Consider the following 16,653-nt stretch of genomic DNA (forward strand, 5'->3'; position numbering starts at 1 on the left):
GGGCGCTTAACCACTGAGCCACATCCTTGGCCATTTTTATTTTTGAGACAGGGTCTCACTAGATTGCTTACAGCCTCACCAAATTGCCGGAGGCTGGTTTGAACCTGTGATCCTCCTTCCCTTCCCAAGCTGCAGGATTACAGGCATGCATCTGTAATTTTTACTTTCAGCCTATCTATGTTCTTATGTTTGACATGAATTTTTTGAGATAGCATACTCTTTTAATCTGTCTTTTCATTGTAATGTCCAGACCATCTGCACTTCAATTATTAATATTTTAGGGCTTATTTAAATCTGACACTTTATTATTTAACCGTTCCTTTTGTTTCTCATTCTTCTTCTCTTTTCTAGCATTCCAGTGGGTTACTTGAACAATTTTTTTATTTTTAATGTTTTAAATATATTACTTTGTATTTCTGTTGTTCTAGATATTACATACAATACACATATAGTCTACTGTGTCAATGTTTCATTACTTTGTACAACTGAAACCTAACATTATTTAATCTTAGTGGGACTGGGGTTGTGGCTCAGTGGGAGAGTGCTGGCCTAGCACACATGAGGCACTGGGTTCGATCCTCAGCACCATACAAAAATAAAATAAAGGTATTGTGTCCATCTACAACTAAAAAATAAACATTTTAAAAAAATAAATAAAATCTTAGTATTTCTTCTTCATATACTGAGTATTACATCAGAAGATCTTATAATTTTTGCTTCAAATATCTAATATAGATTTAAAAACTCATCAGGGAAATAGTTTATTAAATTTACCCCTAGTTATACTCATCCCATTGTTGTTCTTTCATTTCCAAAATTCTAAGCCTCTGTGTTGTCCTATTTTTTTCTTTTTGGAGAGCTTCCTTTTGCCATTATCTAAGGATATCTCTACTAGCAACAAATACCCTTAGTGTTCCTTTATCTAAGAATGGCTTTATTTCCCTTTCAATCCCAGACAGTTTTACCAAACATGGAATTTGCAGTTGACAATTCTTTAAGCACTTGAAAAACACTGTGTCACTTCCTTTGCCCTCCATAGTTTCTGGTTTAAAAAAAAAAAAATGCTGTCATTTAAACTGATATTCCCCTAAAGGTACCACATCATTTCTCCCCAGTTGTTTTTAAAATTGTTCTCTTTGTCTTTAGTTTATAAAAGTTGTTATTTTTGTTGCTATTATTTTTACAGTCCTGAGGATTCAACCTGATATGCTTTACCACTGAGTTACATCCTCAGCCTTTTTTGAGTCTAAATTGCTGAGGCTAACCTCAAACTTGTGATCCTCTTACCTCAGTCTCCCAAATCACTGGAACTATAGGCATGGGCCACTATACCTGGCTTTTTTTTTTTTTTTTTTAATTTTGTTATTTTAGCAGGTAATCATCCTGTTTATATTTAATATTTAGGCTATGGTTATAGTTCTAGTGGAAATTTTGTTTTCAGTGTCCCTGCAATACAGTTCTGACTGACCGTGTTCTGGCTCTGCTGAGGCTCTTAATCCCTACTGGTACTGCCTGAAAGGGCTGAAAGCAATTCCTTGGGCCACTAAGGAAGTATCACTAAGTGGGGGCTGAGTGATAATGTAGCCATGGAATGAAGATAACTTCTCCTGGTCTGTTCTCTGGCAGCTTGGGTGGGAAGTTTGATCTCACAGGGCTGCTGAGGGTGGGAAGTACCTACCAGGGCTAAAGTTTTCTGCTGCTAGAGGAAAGGAGATAGAGGAAACCTATCAAGGTATCCTTCTGCCAATAGACAGAGGGCTGCTAGATACCAGGCTTATAGGTACTGATGGTGCTGTCCACCTGGTGAAGGGCAAGGGATGGGCCTCCCTGTAACTCCTGCCAATGTGGGTGGATCAGGTCTACAGTTCCTGCTGACTGTGAAGTACACAATTAGTAGGTCCTCATATGCTCCCTGACAAAGCATCTACAGCCAACCAAGCCTAAGCTAGGTGTGGGTAGGGACATGGGGTTCACCAGCAGATCTTTGCTGGGCCCTTTCCTAGTATTTTTGCAAGAGAAAGCAGGCTTTTCTTTCTTTTTCCTTCTGCCTCCCTCCCTTCCTTCCTTCCGTTAATTTTATTCTGGTCTGTTTGTTGGTAATTCCAGATTTCAGGCCTTTCCAGTACCCGGTCAGAGATATATAGAAGATTAAAAAAGAAATCTCCACCTGAGGCTAAGGCAGGAGGATCTGATTTGAGGCAGCCTTGGCAACTCAGCAAGACTCTATCTTAAAAAATAAAAAGGGCTGGGGTATATCTCAGTGGTAGAGCACCTCTGTGTTCAATCCCCAATGTAGTACTGTTAATCAAGTCCTGAGATCCCTACGCAGTCTGCCTTCTTTCCACCTTTCAGATTCCTTCATGGAATTCAGTTAAATTATCCCCAGAGTATCTGGTTATATTTACTGGGAGGAGTAGGAAAAAGTGAGTTGACACCATCTTGTATTGGTAGGAGGTTTTTTAATGTGGAGCTTTTTGTACTTTTTGATGTCTGAACCATATGTATTTTTAGTCAAAACTTTAAGTTTTGGTAGTAAATGCCTGTAATCCCAGCAACTCAGGAGGCTGAAGCAGAAGAATGGGGAGTTCAAGAATACCCTGGGCAATATAACAAGACCATATGTCCAAAAAAAAGCCAGGCATTAGAAGTGCATGCCTGTAATCCCAATGATTTGGGAGGCTGAGGCAGGAGGATAAAGTTCAAGGTCAGCCTCAGCAACTTAGGGAGACTCTGTCTCAAAGAAGAAAAAGGGCTAGATGTGGCTCAGTGGTTAAGCACCCCTGGGGTTCAATCCCTGGTATCAAAAAGAAAAAAAGGAAAAAAAAAAGACAAACCTAACCATTGTGCAAGTTTGATAATGCTTGTGGTTCTATAGTCTGCTGAAGGAAGGTCTTCTTAAATGTCCGACTTGCTGTTGGTTCCAGATCACCATAAATATTTTTCAGGAGGCATGGGATTTTTCAGTAAACAACATGAATACTTCATGAAGTCTGATTGCCTATGATATAGAAACGCAGCTGTACAAATATATGTCCTTATATGTAAAGAGAAAACTTCTGCCTCCCTCATGGAGACTATTCTACCTTATTTCAGGGATATGCATACCAAGCAATGGTTAGAGCACTTGCTAAACTCTGTCACCAGAGTTGCACAAATGAATTTCTAGAACAGAACTCATTAACAGGACTGTTCTCTTCTGTTATCTTTCTAAAGCTTGTACTACTTACTGCCTGCTAGAAAAACCAGGATCAAAATCACAGCAATAATTCTGACTCATATATCTTCTTTTCTCTCATACCAACATCCAGTTTCCAATTCCAGTTATTTTTACCTCTTCCATTTCTCTCATATACTGGGAATAGGTGAATCTTCCCAAAGGTGACCTTGGGCTACTTTATTTTGCTGTCATAGGCAGTTACCACAGTTTTTAGAACAGAGTAGTAAAATTTAAACTTCTCAGTGGGGCATCTGAAACTTGGCAAGACTGAATACCATATAACTTTCTAGATTTTTCTCCCATTATTTCTTCCCACAGCTGTACAGATTGCTTTGGATTGCTTGCTCAGCCCATATTCTCTTCTGTAGAGAAGCCTCCAGGTCAATGGTATAGGTGGATTTAATTAGCTAAGACTGGTTAAAAAAGTCTTTTTAACCAGTCTTAGCCAATCAAATCCACCTATGCCAAGTTCACAAGACCAAGCTGGGCCAATAGATGTTATTTCCCTGCTCACTCTCTAATATGAACCAAGACATGGAAACTGCAATCAAGCAATCTTGGGTCTCTGATACAGAGCAGTACAAGCTGGCCACAGAGCCCAAACAATAGCAGCCCAATATTGTCCTGTCCCGGGCAGACCGGCGGCATCAAGGCATCAAAGAAAGCAAAAGGTAGGAAATGAAGAAAACAGTTTCCAGAGGGGAAAAGATTGGAGCACAAGTGCAGAGAGAAGTAGAGATCCCAAGAGACAGACAGACAATAGCTACAAGCCAGATACACTTCCTGCAACTGGATTCCTCCAGATTCTTGTGTACCCTGTCAATAGATATTTTTTATGAATTTGAGTTCCTGTGTTTCTGTTCTTTGTAGTCAAATAATCCTTATAAGAGTGTCCCGTTGAAACTACTGATTGTTCTTTACCTCACATGAGCTGTCTGGATTTCACACTTATATGAGTTCCTTTGCCTGGAAGGCTTCCTTCTACAATGCCAGGCACCCAAATTTTTGGAGCCCAGCACAAATGCCACCTCCTCCAAAAAAGGTTCCATAATTCACAACTCTCTAACACTTCTCCTCCTCAATTAGATCTTAACTTGCTTGATGACAAGAACAATTTATAGTTCCTAGATGGTGACTGGCATATGGTAGGCATGTTGAATGAACAAATCTTTATATATTTTATCTACATAGTGTTTAGCAGAGTCAGCAAACATTTATCAGGTGAATGGATCAGTGGATTTGTCAGACATTTGGAATTTTTTTCTATCAGCATGAACTTCAGCTAGAATGAACTGGAATGAACCTATCCTGCAACAAAAGTCTTCACTTATTACCACCTAGAGAGTACATGACACTGAACTGAGCAGCTGGGGAAAGATGACAGAATCCCATCCATGAGGATCTTACAATTCTGCCACAGCTGGAAGCACGGAACCACATAAGGGACCTGAATTCTTATAATCTTGGAGTCATAAGAAACCACAGAGGAAGTAAAAGCTTCTCTACCTATCTCCGTTAAAGAAACAAATCTACCTTCCTTTAAGGGTCTAGTTTTGCTTAATACTTCTCTAGAAAAACACGTTTCTTATTTTCAGAGGAAAAAAATCATAAAAATGTATTGAAAGGAATAGAAAAACAGGTCCCAGGAATAGACTTTTTTTCTTTTATTTTTCTTTAACAAACAAAATGAATGTTTTAAACCCCCATTAACAAGCCTGTGAGTCATGGTCCTTTGTGCTCAAACTAGTCTCTGAGAAAAACAAGCTTTTTCAGACCACCAACAATAAGAGGATGGGGTGCGGGGCCGGTTAGCATTGATTGGGCAGGGGGAGAGGAGGAAGAGAGGCACAGAAGGCAGTCACAAAAACTGCACTTATCTGTTTATTAGGTTGCAAGACTTTCCTTTCTGTTTTCCCTTTCTTTTCCTTCTCCCCACAAAACCTCCCAAAACATACAGAGAAAACTAGCAGTAACATTGGGTCAAACATGAAGAACAGGAAAAGAATATTAAACAGCCAGTTCTAAAAGGCTCTTTTTCAGCTTGGACAAAAGCAAAACATTTTCAAAAGCAAAACGAAAAACACAGATTCTATCCAGACTCTGCAACTTAATGAGAGGAGGTTAATACTGATAAACCCATTGTGAATCCACACAAAGTGACAGCTTTTTAAGCAAGAAAATCAATCAGTTGCGACTGGATGGTTTAGGGCTCAGGAATCATTTGGTTCAAACCAACAGGAGCTGAGGGAGTGGGAGGATGGGGGATGGGGTGGGCAGGGTGAAATGAGGTCAAAGAAGGGGCTCTAAGTTTTATGCCCACTACCCCTGACCTCATCTATGGCTAATCTAGTCAGCCCACATCTTGCATCCATACTATCTGTCACCTAGGAGACATGAGGCTTGACCCAGCCAGATTCACTTTTGTTCTCATTCACACCTCCCTTCCAGAGAGCTTCCACAGTGAAGGAATTGAGCTTTCCCCAGGCAGTCAGACTCCAGCTGCCTACAGCTCCTGCTGGTAATCTATCACTCTGGTTCCTTCCTTGCTGTCTGCTTGTTCCCAATGAAAGCAAAATTTAGAAACATACCATCACGTGGGGTCTCTTCACACAGCAACGATGGAGTGCTCTGGGTTGCAGTGACCTCAATTTCTTTCTTCCCTGCCAGAGTCGTCTGTTCTGGCTGTTTCTCACTTTCCTGGCAAGCTAGAGAGCATGAATCAAGTCTTATTTCACTAATATCTTCCTGTCCTTTTTCCTTGCTGCTTCCTTCAGGAATCTGCTCCAGTTTATTGTGGAGACATAACCCAGCAGTGCTAAATTCCTTCTTCCCAGAGATGCTGCTGCTGCTGTTGCTGAAGTGGGTCAATTCTTCTCTCTTCTTGGCCAATGGCTCCTCACAGATGAAAGAAGGTATCTCTTCAGTAGACAGAATGGGGACTTCCCCAGGACTCAATTTGTAGCTGGCTGTCTGCTCCTCAGCTACTGTCATGGAGCGCCTTATGGCAGAAGCTCCCAGCTTCCTGGGTATTGGGCTTGGCATTGGGCTACTTGTAGGGTGCAGCAGGCCTGCAGGAAGTTCTTTTTGGGCAGGGAATTCAGGGTACTTATCTGTGAGATTGACAGCTGGGGGAACTGAGAGATGAGAACATTCGGACAGGGCCCGGCGCATTGCCTTTTTCTGCTGGGGGGCTTGGTCGAGCATAGTCCCCTCCTCAGCAGAACTCAATTTCTCCAACTCCTTATCTTGGTCTCTGATGTGAGAGCCTGCACTCAAATATTCCTGGGTGAACTCCACCATAGTAATTGGTGGAATAGCAGTGGGTAAATGCTCAATAGTGGGGGTTGGGTGGGTGACAGCCACCAATAGTGGGGACTCACATTTAAGCTGCTCAGAGTTATCATTCATCACCCCGATGATCGGGCAGGCAGGGGTGAAGCCATTCTCTTCCTTTCCTGGAGTTGTTTCCCTTGACCCCTGAGAGCTCTGAGTCACTAGATGAAAGTTGGGGTTCCAAACACTGGTCTCCTGCTCCTTACCATATTGGCTGGGAATGCCAGCAGCCCCAGGATAATACAGATCCTGCTGGTTCTTGGTCTCTAGTCCATTCTTCCCTACCGCCGTACCCTGAACTGTAGTGGCTTTGTTTCTGTCTGGCCCCTCTATGAGTCCCAAATGAAACTCCGCTGTCTTCTGATGTACTAAGTTCCCCTCCAAGGGATGGCAGGTTTCTGAAATCACATACCTGCTCTCAAGGTGACCCAAGGTTGCTTGATATTCCTTGTCCTGCACTTCAATGCCGAGCTCTTTGTCTAGCTTCCCCTCAAAAAAGCAGAGCTTATTCTGCTCCAGGAAGCTGGCATTCTTCACAAGCCTGTCTTTCAGCTGCCCGTCCATGCTGACATTCAGCCCGATTTCATTCAGTTTGCCCTCTGTCCTCTGCCACTCAAATCCAGCTTGACCAATTTCTTTTGGGGAGTCCATTTGGCACTCTGCAGGCTTGCCCTTACAGAGCTGGTTGTAAGCAGCCGTGAGAGAGGCTGGCTGCTTGTCTGAGAGCGACATCGTCTCTTCCAGTGCTCTCCCCCTTCTCGCTCCTGGAGCTCTAACACCACCTACGATCACACAGAGCTTGCAGTGACATCACAGCAAGTCCCTAGCATTCATGACCAAATCTATCTTTTCCCCAATCCCCCTTTCTTCTAAAGCAGTTGGGTGCTACATGTATTTACCAGGTGAGGAAGGAAGGAAGAAAGGAAGAAAGGAAGGAAGGAAGGGAGGGAGGGGAAATGAGAAAGAGAAAGGAAGGAACCTGCTGCTTTCTGTAAAACCAAATGCTACTGTTCATATAATTTCCTGTTAACTAGCATTCTGTTTAGACCTGCAATTTAAAATATGGTATGCTGCCAATCTGGGCACTGAAGATAGTAATTATTTCGGCTTTCACTGATATAGATACATGTGTACCCACACATTCACTTATCTGATACTATGCCTACCCTTCCACATTCACCCACTCAAAAAAATGTTTTAAAAATAAGCAAGACTCATTTGCCAATCCCCAGCTATAATCTCTGAAGAATAATGATTCCAGGAAATTGCTCAAAATTTCACCTAAAAAAAAAGCTTAATGTAATATAAAAATTGCAGGCATTCACTTCTCAGAGGAAGAGTGGGTTTGCTGTCATAGCAACTTATCAAATTCACTTGACAAATGACTTGCCTAGGGTCCCCAAAGCCATAAGAAAACTCTGCTGGTAGCTCTGCACTGTGGCAGAGCTTAATAAAGGGTTCTTTTAAAGACATCAATGATCAGGGATTTGGGCACACACATTCCAATTATAAAACACTTGCGATTGGACCCTTGCCTAATTACAAAACAAACCCTTTGTGCTTTTACTCCTGTTCCCCCTGTGCCTCTTTGTTCCTTGCATGAGCTGGGTCACCCCTTCTGCAAAAGCTCTGCTCTTTTTGGCCTGCTGATCTCATAGGGACCAAGTGAATATACTGAGGACAGTTTATCTTCGTTTGACCTCTGGAACTGAGGGACTCAGACAATTTGTGGCTTGGAGTTTTTCCACCCATCAGAGCCTGCTGCCCCATTTACTGCAGCATGGTCCTTTGCTTCTCTGGAATTTAAAAAAAATTTTTTCCACACAGTACTGGGCTTGAACCCAGAGGTGATCTTATACTGAGCTACCTCCCTACCTCTTTGTATTTTTTATTTTGAGACAGTTTTGCTTCATTGCCGAGGCTGGTCTCAAACTTGCAATCCTCCTGCCTCAGCCTCCTAAGAAGCTGGGATATAATGGCTCATGTGCCACCAAGACCAGATACCCTGATTTTGAACTTAGAAATTTTACTTTTAGGATTGAGTAATCCATAAAACAAAATTCCTAAAGGAAAAAAAAAGAAGTTATAGTATAATAAGAGATCAGACTCTATTTTGAAAAAAGCTGATTTCAGTTGTCCAGCCTATAAGCCACTATCTTGTACTATCATAGGACATTGTGAAATATTCTTCCAAGAATTCAAGGGATGGGGCTGGGGTTGTAGCTCAGTGATAGAGCACTTGCCTAGCATGTGTGAGACACTCAGCATCATATAACAATAAATAAATAAAACAAAGGTATTGTGTCCATCTACCAAAAAAAAAAAAAAAAAAAAAATCCAAGGGATAAACAGGTATGGCGATTCACACCTGCAATTCCAGCTACGTGGGAGGTTAAGGCAGGAGGATCACAAATTCAAGGCCAGCCTAGGCAACTTAGCAAGATCCTCTTAAAAAAAAAAAAAAAAAAAAAAAGGTTGGGGATGTAACTGAGTGGTTACATCCCCAACCTTTAGCACTTGCCTAGCATGTGTGAGGCCCTGGATTCAATCCCCAATATCAATAACAAAACAACAAAAACAGGAAAGTATGCTTGTTCCTTAGTCCCAAATTATTTTGTAGTTCCAATCAGTCTACCTAGACTTTCCCCACTAGTACTCCTAAAAAAATAAGTAAAAACGACTAATTAAAGGCAATAACTAAAATTAAGTTCACGTTACCTTCAAATCTCAACAGTCCCACCCATAAATAGAAGACTGCAAATTATGAACCTGACAAAAGCCCAGAAGCAGGAAGCAGAAGAATGAAGCTGAGCAATCAAAAAGGAGCACATACTTCATACTATGGTCATACAATATGGAACAGAAAGGTGGTCAACCTAAAGGGAGATAGTGATGGGGTCAGCATCTGGTCACTGAACCAAGAGAGGCCTCACAGTTAAAGCTTAAGAGACAGAGTGCTGGACCAGAGAATCAGACAAAACGTGAGGTCTCAGGACACCATGTCAGTCAGATGCTCAACCATGCAGATAATCTTGGTAGTCACCTAAAGGTCTAAGCACAAAGGGAGAATAAAAGGAATTATGGAGATAATTTCAGAATCCACTCCTCCTTGTAGGTGGTAAGGACTGAGATCTATGAAAAGCTTCTAACAAGGCAGAAACACAATATACTTGCTGATGCTAACTTTAAAACAAAAAAACCTAAGCAACTGTATTTATATATGAAGTAGGTGTTTCCTTCATAGGAAATTTAATGTGAAATAATAAAGCCTAAGTTCTTAGACTAGAAAACTAAAAGACTCTGATAAAGACAGTAGGCAAACAATCTACTACCATCTACAAGAGACACCATATATAAGCCCTGATTCTAGCCACTAACAGAAAAAAAGCTAAATCTCAAAATCTGAGGAATTGCCTAAAGAAGGCCTTTCAAGGCCTTCCCCAAAAAACAGTACTCAAGGACACTAGGTATGTGCAAAAGACAAAATCAGAATGCAAGAGCTTCTCTAACCCAATTTTCTCATTTTACCCAGGAGCAAACTGGGGTCCACAGGGAAAAAAGTGATTTGCTCAAGATCAAACATTAAAAATTTAATGGAAAAACCTCATAGAAAATGCCTAGTTTCCAACTACCAATCTTTCCACACCACTGAGAAAAAAGATAATCTTATTTACTAGATGACTCTCCCTTTTTCTGAATATTTTTAGTTATAAATGGACACAATACTTTTATTTTTTGTCTATTTTTTATGTGGTGCTGAGGCTCAAACCCAGTACCTCACATAAGCTAGGCAAGCTCTCTACCACTGAGCCAGAACCCAGGACCCAATTCTCCCTTATTCTAAAAAGAACTTTTTTCTGATGCTGGAGAGTGAACCCAGGGCTCTGCACGTGCTAGGCAAATGCTCTACCACTGGGTTGGTAAATCTCTAATTAGATTCTCCTTGTTAATGTCTCTTTTTTGATCAGTGAAGAAAAATACTTTAAAGGAGCTGGGGGCACAGCGGCATATGCCTGCAATCCCAGCAACTTGGGAGGCTCAGGCAGGAGGATGGCAAATTTGAGTCCAGTTTGAGCAACTTAGTGACACCCTATCTCAAAATTTAAAAAAATTTAAAAGGCCTGGGGATATAGATCAGTGAAAGAGTGCTTATTGACCATGGGTGAGGCACTAGGCTCAATTCCCAGTACCACAAAACAAAAACAAAATGAGCCAGGTGCGGTGGTACACGCCTATAATCCTAGTGACTTGGAAGGCTGAGGCAGGAGGATGGAAAGAGACCAGCATCAGCAATTTAGAGAGATCCCGTCTCAAGTTATAAATAAAAAAAAAGGGTTGGGGACGTGACCAAGTGGTTAAGCACCCATGGGTTCAATCCCTAGTGTGGGGGCAAGAAGGGAGATGGCCAAGTCAGTATCATAAACCAATTTAGAACCACAGACATAATCACACTCACCCACAGGACAGAGCTGTAGCAAGGAACTCAAATCTCCCCAGCCACTGTGATTTTACATTGAGTTGGTGAATAGGAACTTACATGAAGTCTTAAAAGGATGAGGCTGCCCATGGAAAAAGATGAGTACTTAAATCCAGAAGACATAAATTCTAAACTCACATGACACTGCAATTCCTTGCCTCTCTAGGTTATCTTCCTTCCCACTCATTCAGAACTGGCTTAAATGTCCTTGTAGAGCCTCCCAGACTTCCTCTCCCAAAGTGAGTCCTTTATATTTTCATAAAACTCTACCTCTTTTCTAGGACTTGGAAAATACATGATAATCTTTTATTTATATGCCTTTACTGGGAGATTCCATAAGACAGAAATGTGCATGTGACCAGCATAATGCTGGACACAGAGTAAACAGGCTCTCAAAAAACGGTCTGCTAAGCGAAAGAATGGATGGATTCCTTTTACATTGCCTCTATGTCATTTGACCAGATCCTTCCCATAAAGTTGTCTTCAATTCATCCCAAGAGGTAATGGTTTCTCTGCATTCTTTCTTATCAGTTACTAAGGCAACACTGCTTTCCAAATGGACCAACTGTTCTGGGTTATTGTCTCTAGGAAATAATTCTAATAAATTATCATTACAATGAAAGTTGATAATTCTACTAATTATAGTGACGAATGGTACTCTTTACTAATTACAATTTCCAAACTGAATGCTGTGAAGATAAAATCTATTACCTGGAAGCAAATGATGGTTGTGTTACACATATATACACATATGCAAAACCATTTCAAAATCATATTCTACTGAATTTTAGAAACATCTCTTAGGACAACGTTTAACTCATGATTTTCCCAATTAACTTTCAAAAGTTGGAAAGCAGATTGAATGAAAAAATGAAGCTAGTAATTTGATTTACATGACCCCAAAACGTTATCATTGTTATAAACGAAAAATTCTCCAAGAAGTACAACTTCGGAAATTCCAGGCCTGTGTTCATTTAAGCATAGTATTGACTTTCCCATGGCCTCCCCCTACAACAAGAGAAAATCATCAAACTAAGACTAGACAGAAACACAATCCCTACCCCCAATCAGCATAAATCTAAGATCCTTTGCCTTTGGAGGCACACATAGGACACTCAGGATCATTTAGGAGATTATGTACTTTTCTCTAATCTCCTTTCAAAAAGCTTCACAGATGTCCCTGTTTCCCAAAAAAACTTTAAGTGCTGGTCAGACAACAATGTTTGCTATTCTTCAAATATTCCATGCACCTGCAGGTCACTGTGCAATTACACAAACTAACCCCTAGAATGCTTTATCCCATTTTGCTCAGCAAACTCTTAGCCATACTCAGACCCATTCACACCCCACAGAGTCTTGCTCTCCTACTAGGGCTCAGTCCCTGTCTGCTCTGTAATCCTGTGGCATATAGCTTGTGTTTCTATTCTCTTACTAAAGCAAACTTCTCTCACTGGAGTAATATCATCTGTTTATCTGCCCTCTTTGGAATCATCAGAGTACACAATGTGTTTCATTATCTACTTTTACAGTGTAGGAAAAACCTCACTTGTTATCTATTAAATGAAAGAATTAACTAAATACCAAAAAGTCCAAATCATGTTGCATGCTCATATTTGTAGAATAAGCAAGCCTTATACAGTTAAATTTTGCTTAAACATACAAAAATTACCAACCACTTTAAAGACTAACAATTTCAATCTGTTCACAGATGAGATGACCCGCTTTAGTAAATGTGTCACAGGTAAAAATAATGAAAGTTACCTTAACTGTTCCCTTCATATTTTCAAGAAGTTAACATATTTGTAATACTGAAATTCAGAAGCCAAGTTGTTTATCATTTTTTTTTCCGAATCCCCTAATGCTACTGTCAGTCAGAGGGAAAAAGTGAGAAGTGAAAGAATGCAAAGGAAAAAAATTTCCTTTTAAAAGTAGGATATTAAGGGGCTGGGGATGTGGCTCAAGCGGTAGCGCACTCGCCTGGCATGCGTGCGGCCCAGGTTCGATCCTCAGTACCACATACAAAGATGTTGTGTCTGCCGAAAACTAAAAATAAATATTGAAAATTCTCTCTCTCTCTCTCTCTCTGTCTTAAAAAAAAAAAAAAAAAAGGATATTAGGTGGCAAGGGGTATAGATCGGTGGTACAGTTTTTGACTACTATATTAAAGGCACATGGTTTGATCCTTAGCACTTAAAAAAAAAAAAAAAAGTAAGAGAGCAGCTCAGTGGTAGAACACATACTTAGTACACATGAAACTCCGGTTCAATACCCAGCACCCTCCAAAAACAGACAGAAGATAAAAGCAGGGTAACCAAAAGTTTGAATTAATATTACAAAAATTATATGCTCTCTCTCAAACAAGGTAATAGTAGCATTGACTACTTAGAATTGTTTGAAGTTAAGAGTTTAGAATGGGTACATGGTTAAGTTTCACTAAATGGTAGCTATTTTTAACTATGTGACATTTAGAATCCTAATAAACTTCATTAAGATGCTAGTAAGAAAAAGGCCAGAGAAAGAGAGGGCAAGTGGGGGGAAGCAATGGGAAAAGGAACTTAAGTGATGGCACTCCAGTTAAGACATTATCAAATAGGTACTCCTGTGGTTGTAAAATAGTAGCAGGTTCTAAGATTACAAATGATTTTTTTCATCTGTTGAGCATATTTTATTTATGTACAAGGGCCTTGAAACTGTTAAGATTCTGGGTTTATAAATTACTTCAAGTTTCACACTAAGAAAATTTCCTACCATAAACTGACATTCCCAGCTGCTAGGAGACAGTTGAAGAGCTCAAGCAAACTGAAGAAAAAGAAATGAAACTAGATTAAAAAAAGAGACCAGGGTTTAGCATGGCAAAGGCAAAGCCTATCTATAGGAATCCCTAATTGTGTCATTTGCAGTAACAACACCCCATGTGCACTGTCATTCACAGCTCTACTTGGTTTCCAGGGAACAACTAAAGGGGGTACCAGAATCACATGGAACATCCTTTCAAACTTGTGCTTCCCTGCTTCCCTTCACAAAAAAACAGTCCCATAAGAAGTTCATTTCTGACAAGTTGAGCCCAGACTTCCTGAAGTATCTCATTAATCCTTCTTGGCTAGAATAACATGCATAAGATGTTAAGAAACTTTCAAGTTTCCCTGAACTTGAGAGTAGCATGGGGGAAAAAAAAAAGTTACAGGAGAGAAAACAGTACGATGGAAGAGACTTGAGCAATATATTTAATTTTCCTATCTCCAAACAGGATAAAATCAGCAAAATCATTTATAATTCAAAGAATGTCTTCAAGCATCATTTATATGTAAAGCTCTATGCTGGGTATGAAGAACAACACATGAATAAATCAAACACAGATTTTGTGTGGAGAATAAGACATTAGTGTGGAGTTAAAAGACCTAGATTCTCATCCAAAATTAATTTCTGATTCACAATTTATGTCCTCATGTGTCTATTTCTCCAGCTAGAAATGAGTTTAGCAACCATTTTAAATACTGTTTAAAAAATACATATAATTACTAATTAGCAACCTTCATCTTTTACTTTGGCAGTGCCTAAAAACTTCTGGAAGGTTCCTCTGAGGCAAGAATATACGATAGCATTAACTTTAATGAGTCAACAAGACTTGGATTCCAATTCTAGCTCTGCCACTTTACTATCTATATGACCTTAATCTTGAGAGCCTCCATTTTCTCACCCTAAAATGGAATTTTTCACAATACTGTAGTGTGTGTGTGTGTGTGTGTGTGTGCCATAAGGCGCTCCATGACAGTAGGTGTATTAGATAGAGGGTGAGAGGAGGATGGGGAGAGGGGGAGAGAGAGAGAGAGTGAGAGAGAGAGAGAGAGAGAAAATAAATAATTGCAATTGCTATTCCACTAATATCTTTACTGAAAGAAATGTTGAGAAACATCTGACCACAGGACAAGATAACATGAGAATCAGTGGTAATCTAGGTGGGGGTAGGACAGTTAACGAATAATTCAAAGTAAGGAACAAAGATAAAATTTAATAAGCCAAATCTAGTACCAGTCATGGATAAAATATCAGAGCCTATATGAACCACAAGTGGATGGGCATAATGGGACACCCTGTTTAGATTCCTACCAGAAACTCTGTATTCCCCAACACACCAGTGCGAACCCCAGAACCCCAGGCTCGCCTGAAGCTCTGCACCTGCACATTTGCCTGGTTCCTGGATATGCTGGAATAAGTTTTGCCAGAAATACACAAAATCTTTTTTTTTTTTTTTAAGAGAGAGTGAGAGAGACAGAGAGAGAGAAAGAGAGAGAATTTTAATATTTATTTTATGGTGCTGAGGATAGAACCCGGGCCGCACACATGCCAGGCAAGTGCGCTACCGCTTGAGCCACATCCCCAGCCCATACAAAATCTTTATGAACAAGATAGTCATACAATAGTGATAAACCAACACCTGACAATAAGATATATTATACTGTTGAATAAAATAACTCAACATACAAAATATTGATTCCCATAAGAATAATCTAGATACATCATTGACACAATAGATTTTTCTTCTTTTACAAAATTATACAAGCCAATTTTCAGATTTATATATAATAATAATAATAATAGGACAACTCTGAAAAAGGGCAACAGGGCAAGTAGTGCTTGCCCTACTACTATTAAAATATATTAAGCCAGGTTGTTACTGAAGTTTGAATGGAGAAAAGATCAATGGTTAGGGGGTGAGAGAAGTCCAGAAATGCACCAAGCTGTTCACAAATTATAATGAGATGCCCAAGTAACCCTACGTCACATTTAATAAAAATAAATGAAAACAACAACCCAGAAATAAGCGAATTTTAGAATGCTGTCAGACTTAAAAAGGTGTTGTTAAAAATTAATAGAAAATATTTTTATAAATTCTGAATGGTGATGAATTTTATAAATATTATTGATGATACACAAAGTAGTCATTAAATAATCATGAAATAAACCTAGCTTGAAAAATAATTTTTTGCCTGTTGTATCAGTATGTACAACAACAAGAAGTTGCATTAGTGGAGAAAGTACAGGGGAATAATTCTTCATCTGTGCTGATGATAGACTGTAACTCTGGTACATCTCTGTGGCCCTATGCTGAACAATTTGGCAATAACTTTCAAAATCATAAATACACCTTCTTCAAACCAGAGCTAACTCTGGAGTCCCTTTTTTTGTTTGTTTGTTTATTTTTATGTGGTGCTTAGGATAGAACCCAGTGTTCACTTGTGCTAGGCAAGTACTTTGCCGCTGAGCTACAGCCCCAGCCCTAGAGTCCTTTTTAATCAGTCAGAAGCACTTGCAGGAATATGACTTTTTAATTTTTTTAAAATCTTTTTTAGTTGTAGATGGACACAATACCTTTTATTTTTATATGGTGCTAAGGACCGAACCCAGTGCTTCCCACATGTGAGGCAAGTGTTCTACCATTGAGCCGCACTCCCAGCCCCAGGAGTACGACATTTTGTAAACACAACGAATGAGGTTGTTTTCTTTGTTCTGATTTGTAAGGATCTTTTTTAAAATTGTTAAATTTAAAAGGCAAGACCAAGCCAGGTGTGGCAGCACACACCTGTAATCCCAGAGACTTAGGAGGCTGAGGCAGGAGGATCTCAAG

The 16,653-nt window shown here is 39.8% G+C and overlaps 1 protein-coding gene across 17 annotated transcripts in view; it reads right to left on the bottom strand.

Annotated features, from left to right (window-relative positions):
* The window catches only part of Map4 (microtubule associated protein 4), a 169,938-nt gene that overhangs the window by 23,927 nt on the left and 129,358 nt on the right, over positions 1–16,653 (bottom strand). The window contains exon 1 of one of the 17 annotated variants that reach the window (XM_058576744.1): positions 5,806–7,671. The exons of 15 other annotated variants lie outside the window; for them this stretch is intronic. In XM_058576744.1, the coding sequence (XP_058432727.1) occupies positions 5,806–7,282 (1,477 nt within the window). In that variant the 5' untranslated portion in view covers positions 7,283–7,671. Of the gene's footprint in view, positions 1–5,805; positions 7,672–16,653 lie in introns of those variants that run through there. One more of the 17 variants, XM_058576743.1, reaches the window with a different exon arrangement.

Source organism: Marmota monax, unplaced genomic scaffold (assembly GCF_021218885.2).
Source record: "Marmota monax isolate L192 unplaced genomic scaffold, Marmota_monax_Labrador192_F-V1.1 WCK01_AAM20220418_F8-fsc00021, whole genome shotgun sequence".
Lineage (NCBI taxonomy): Eukaryota > Metazoa > Chordata > Mammalia > Rodentia > Sciuridae > Marmota > Marmota monax.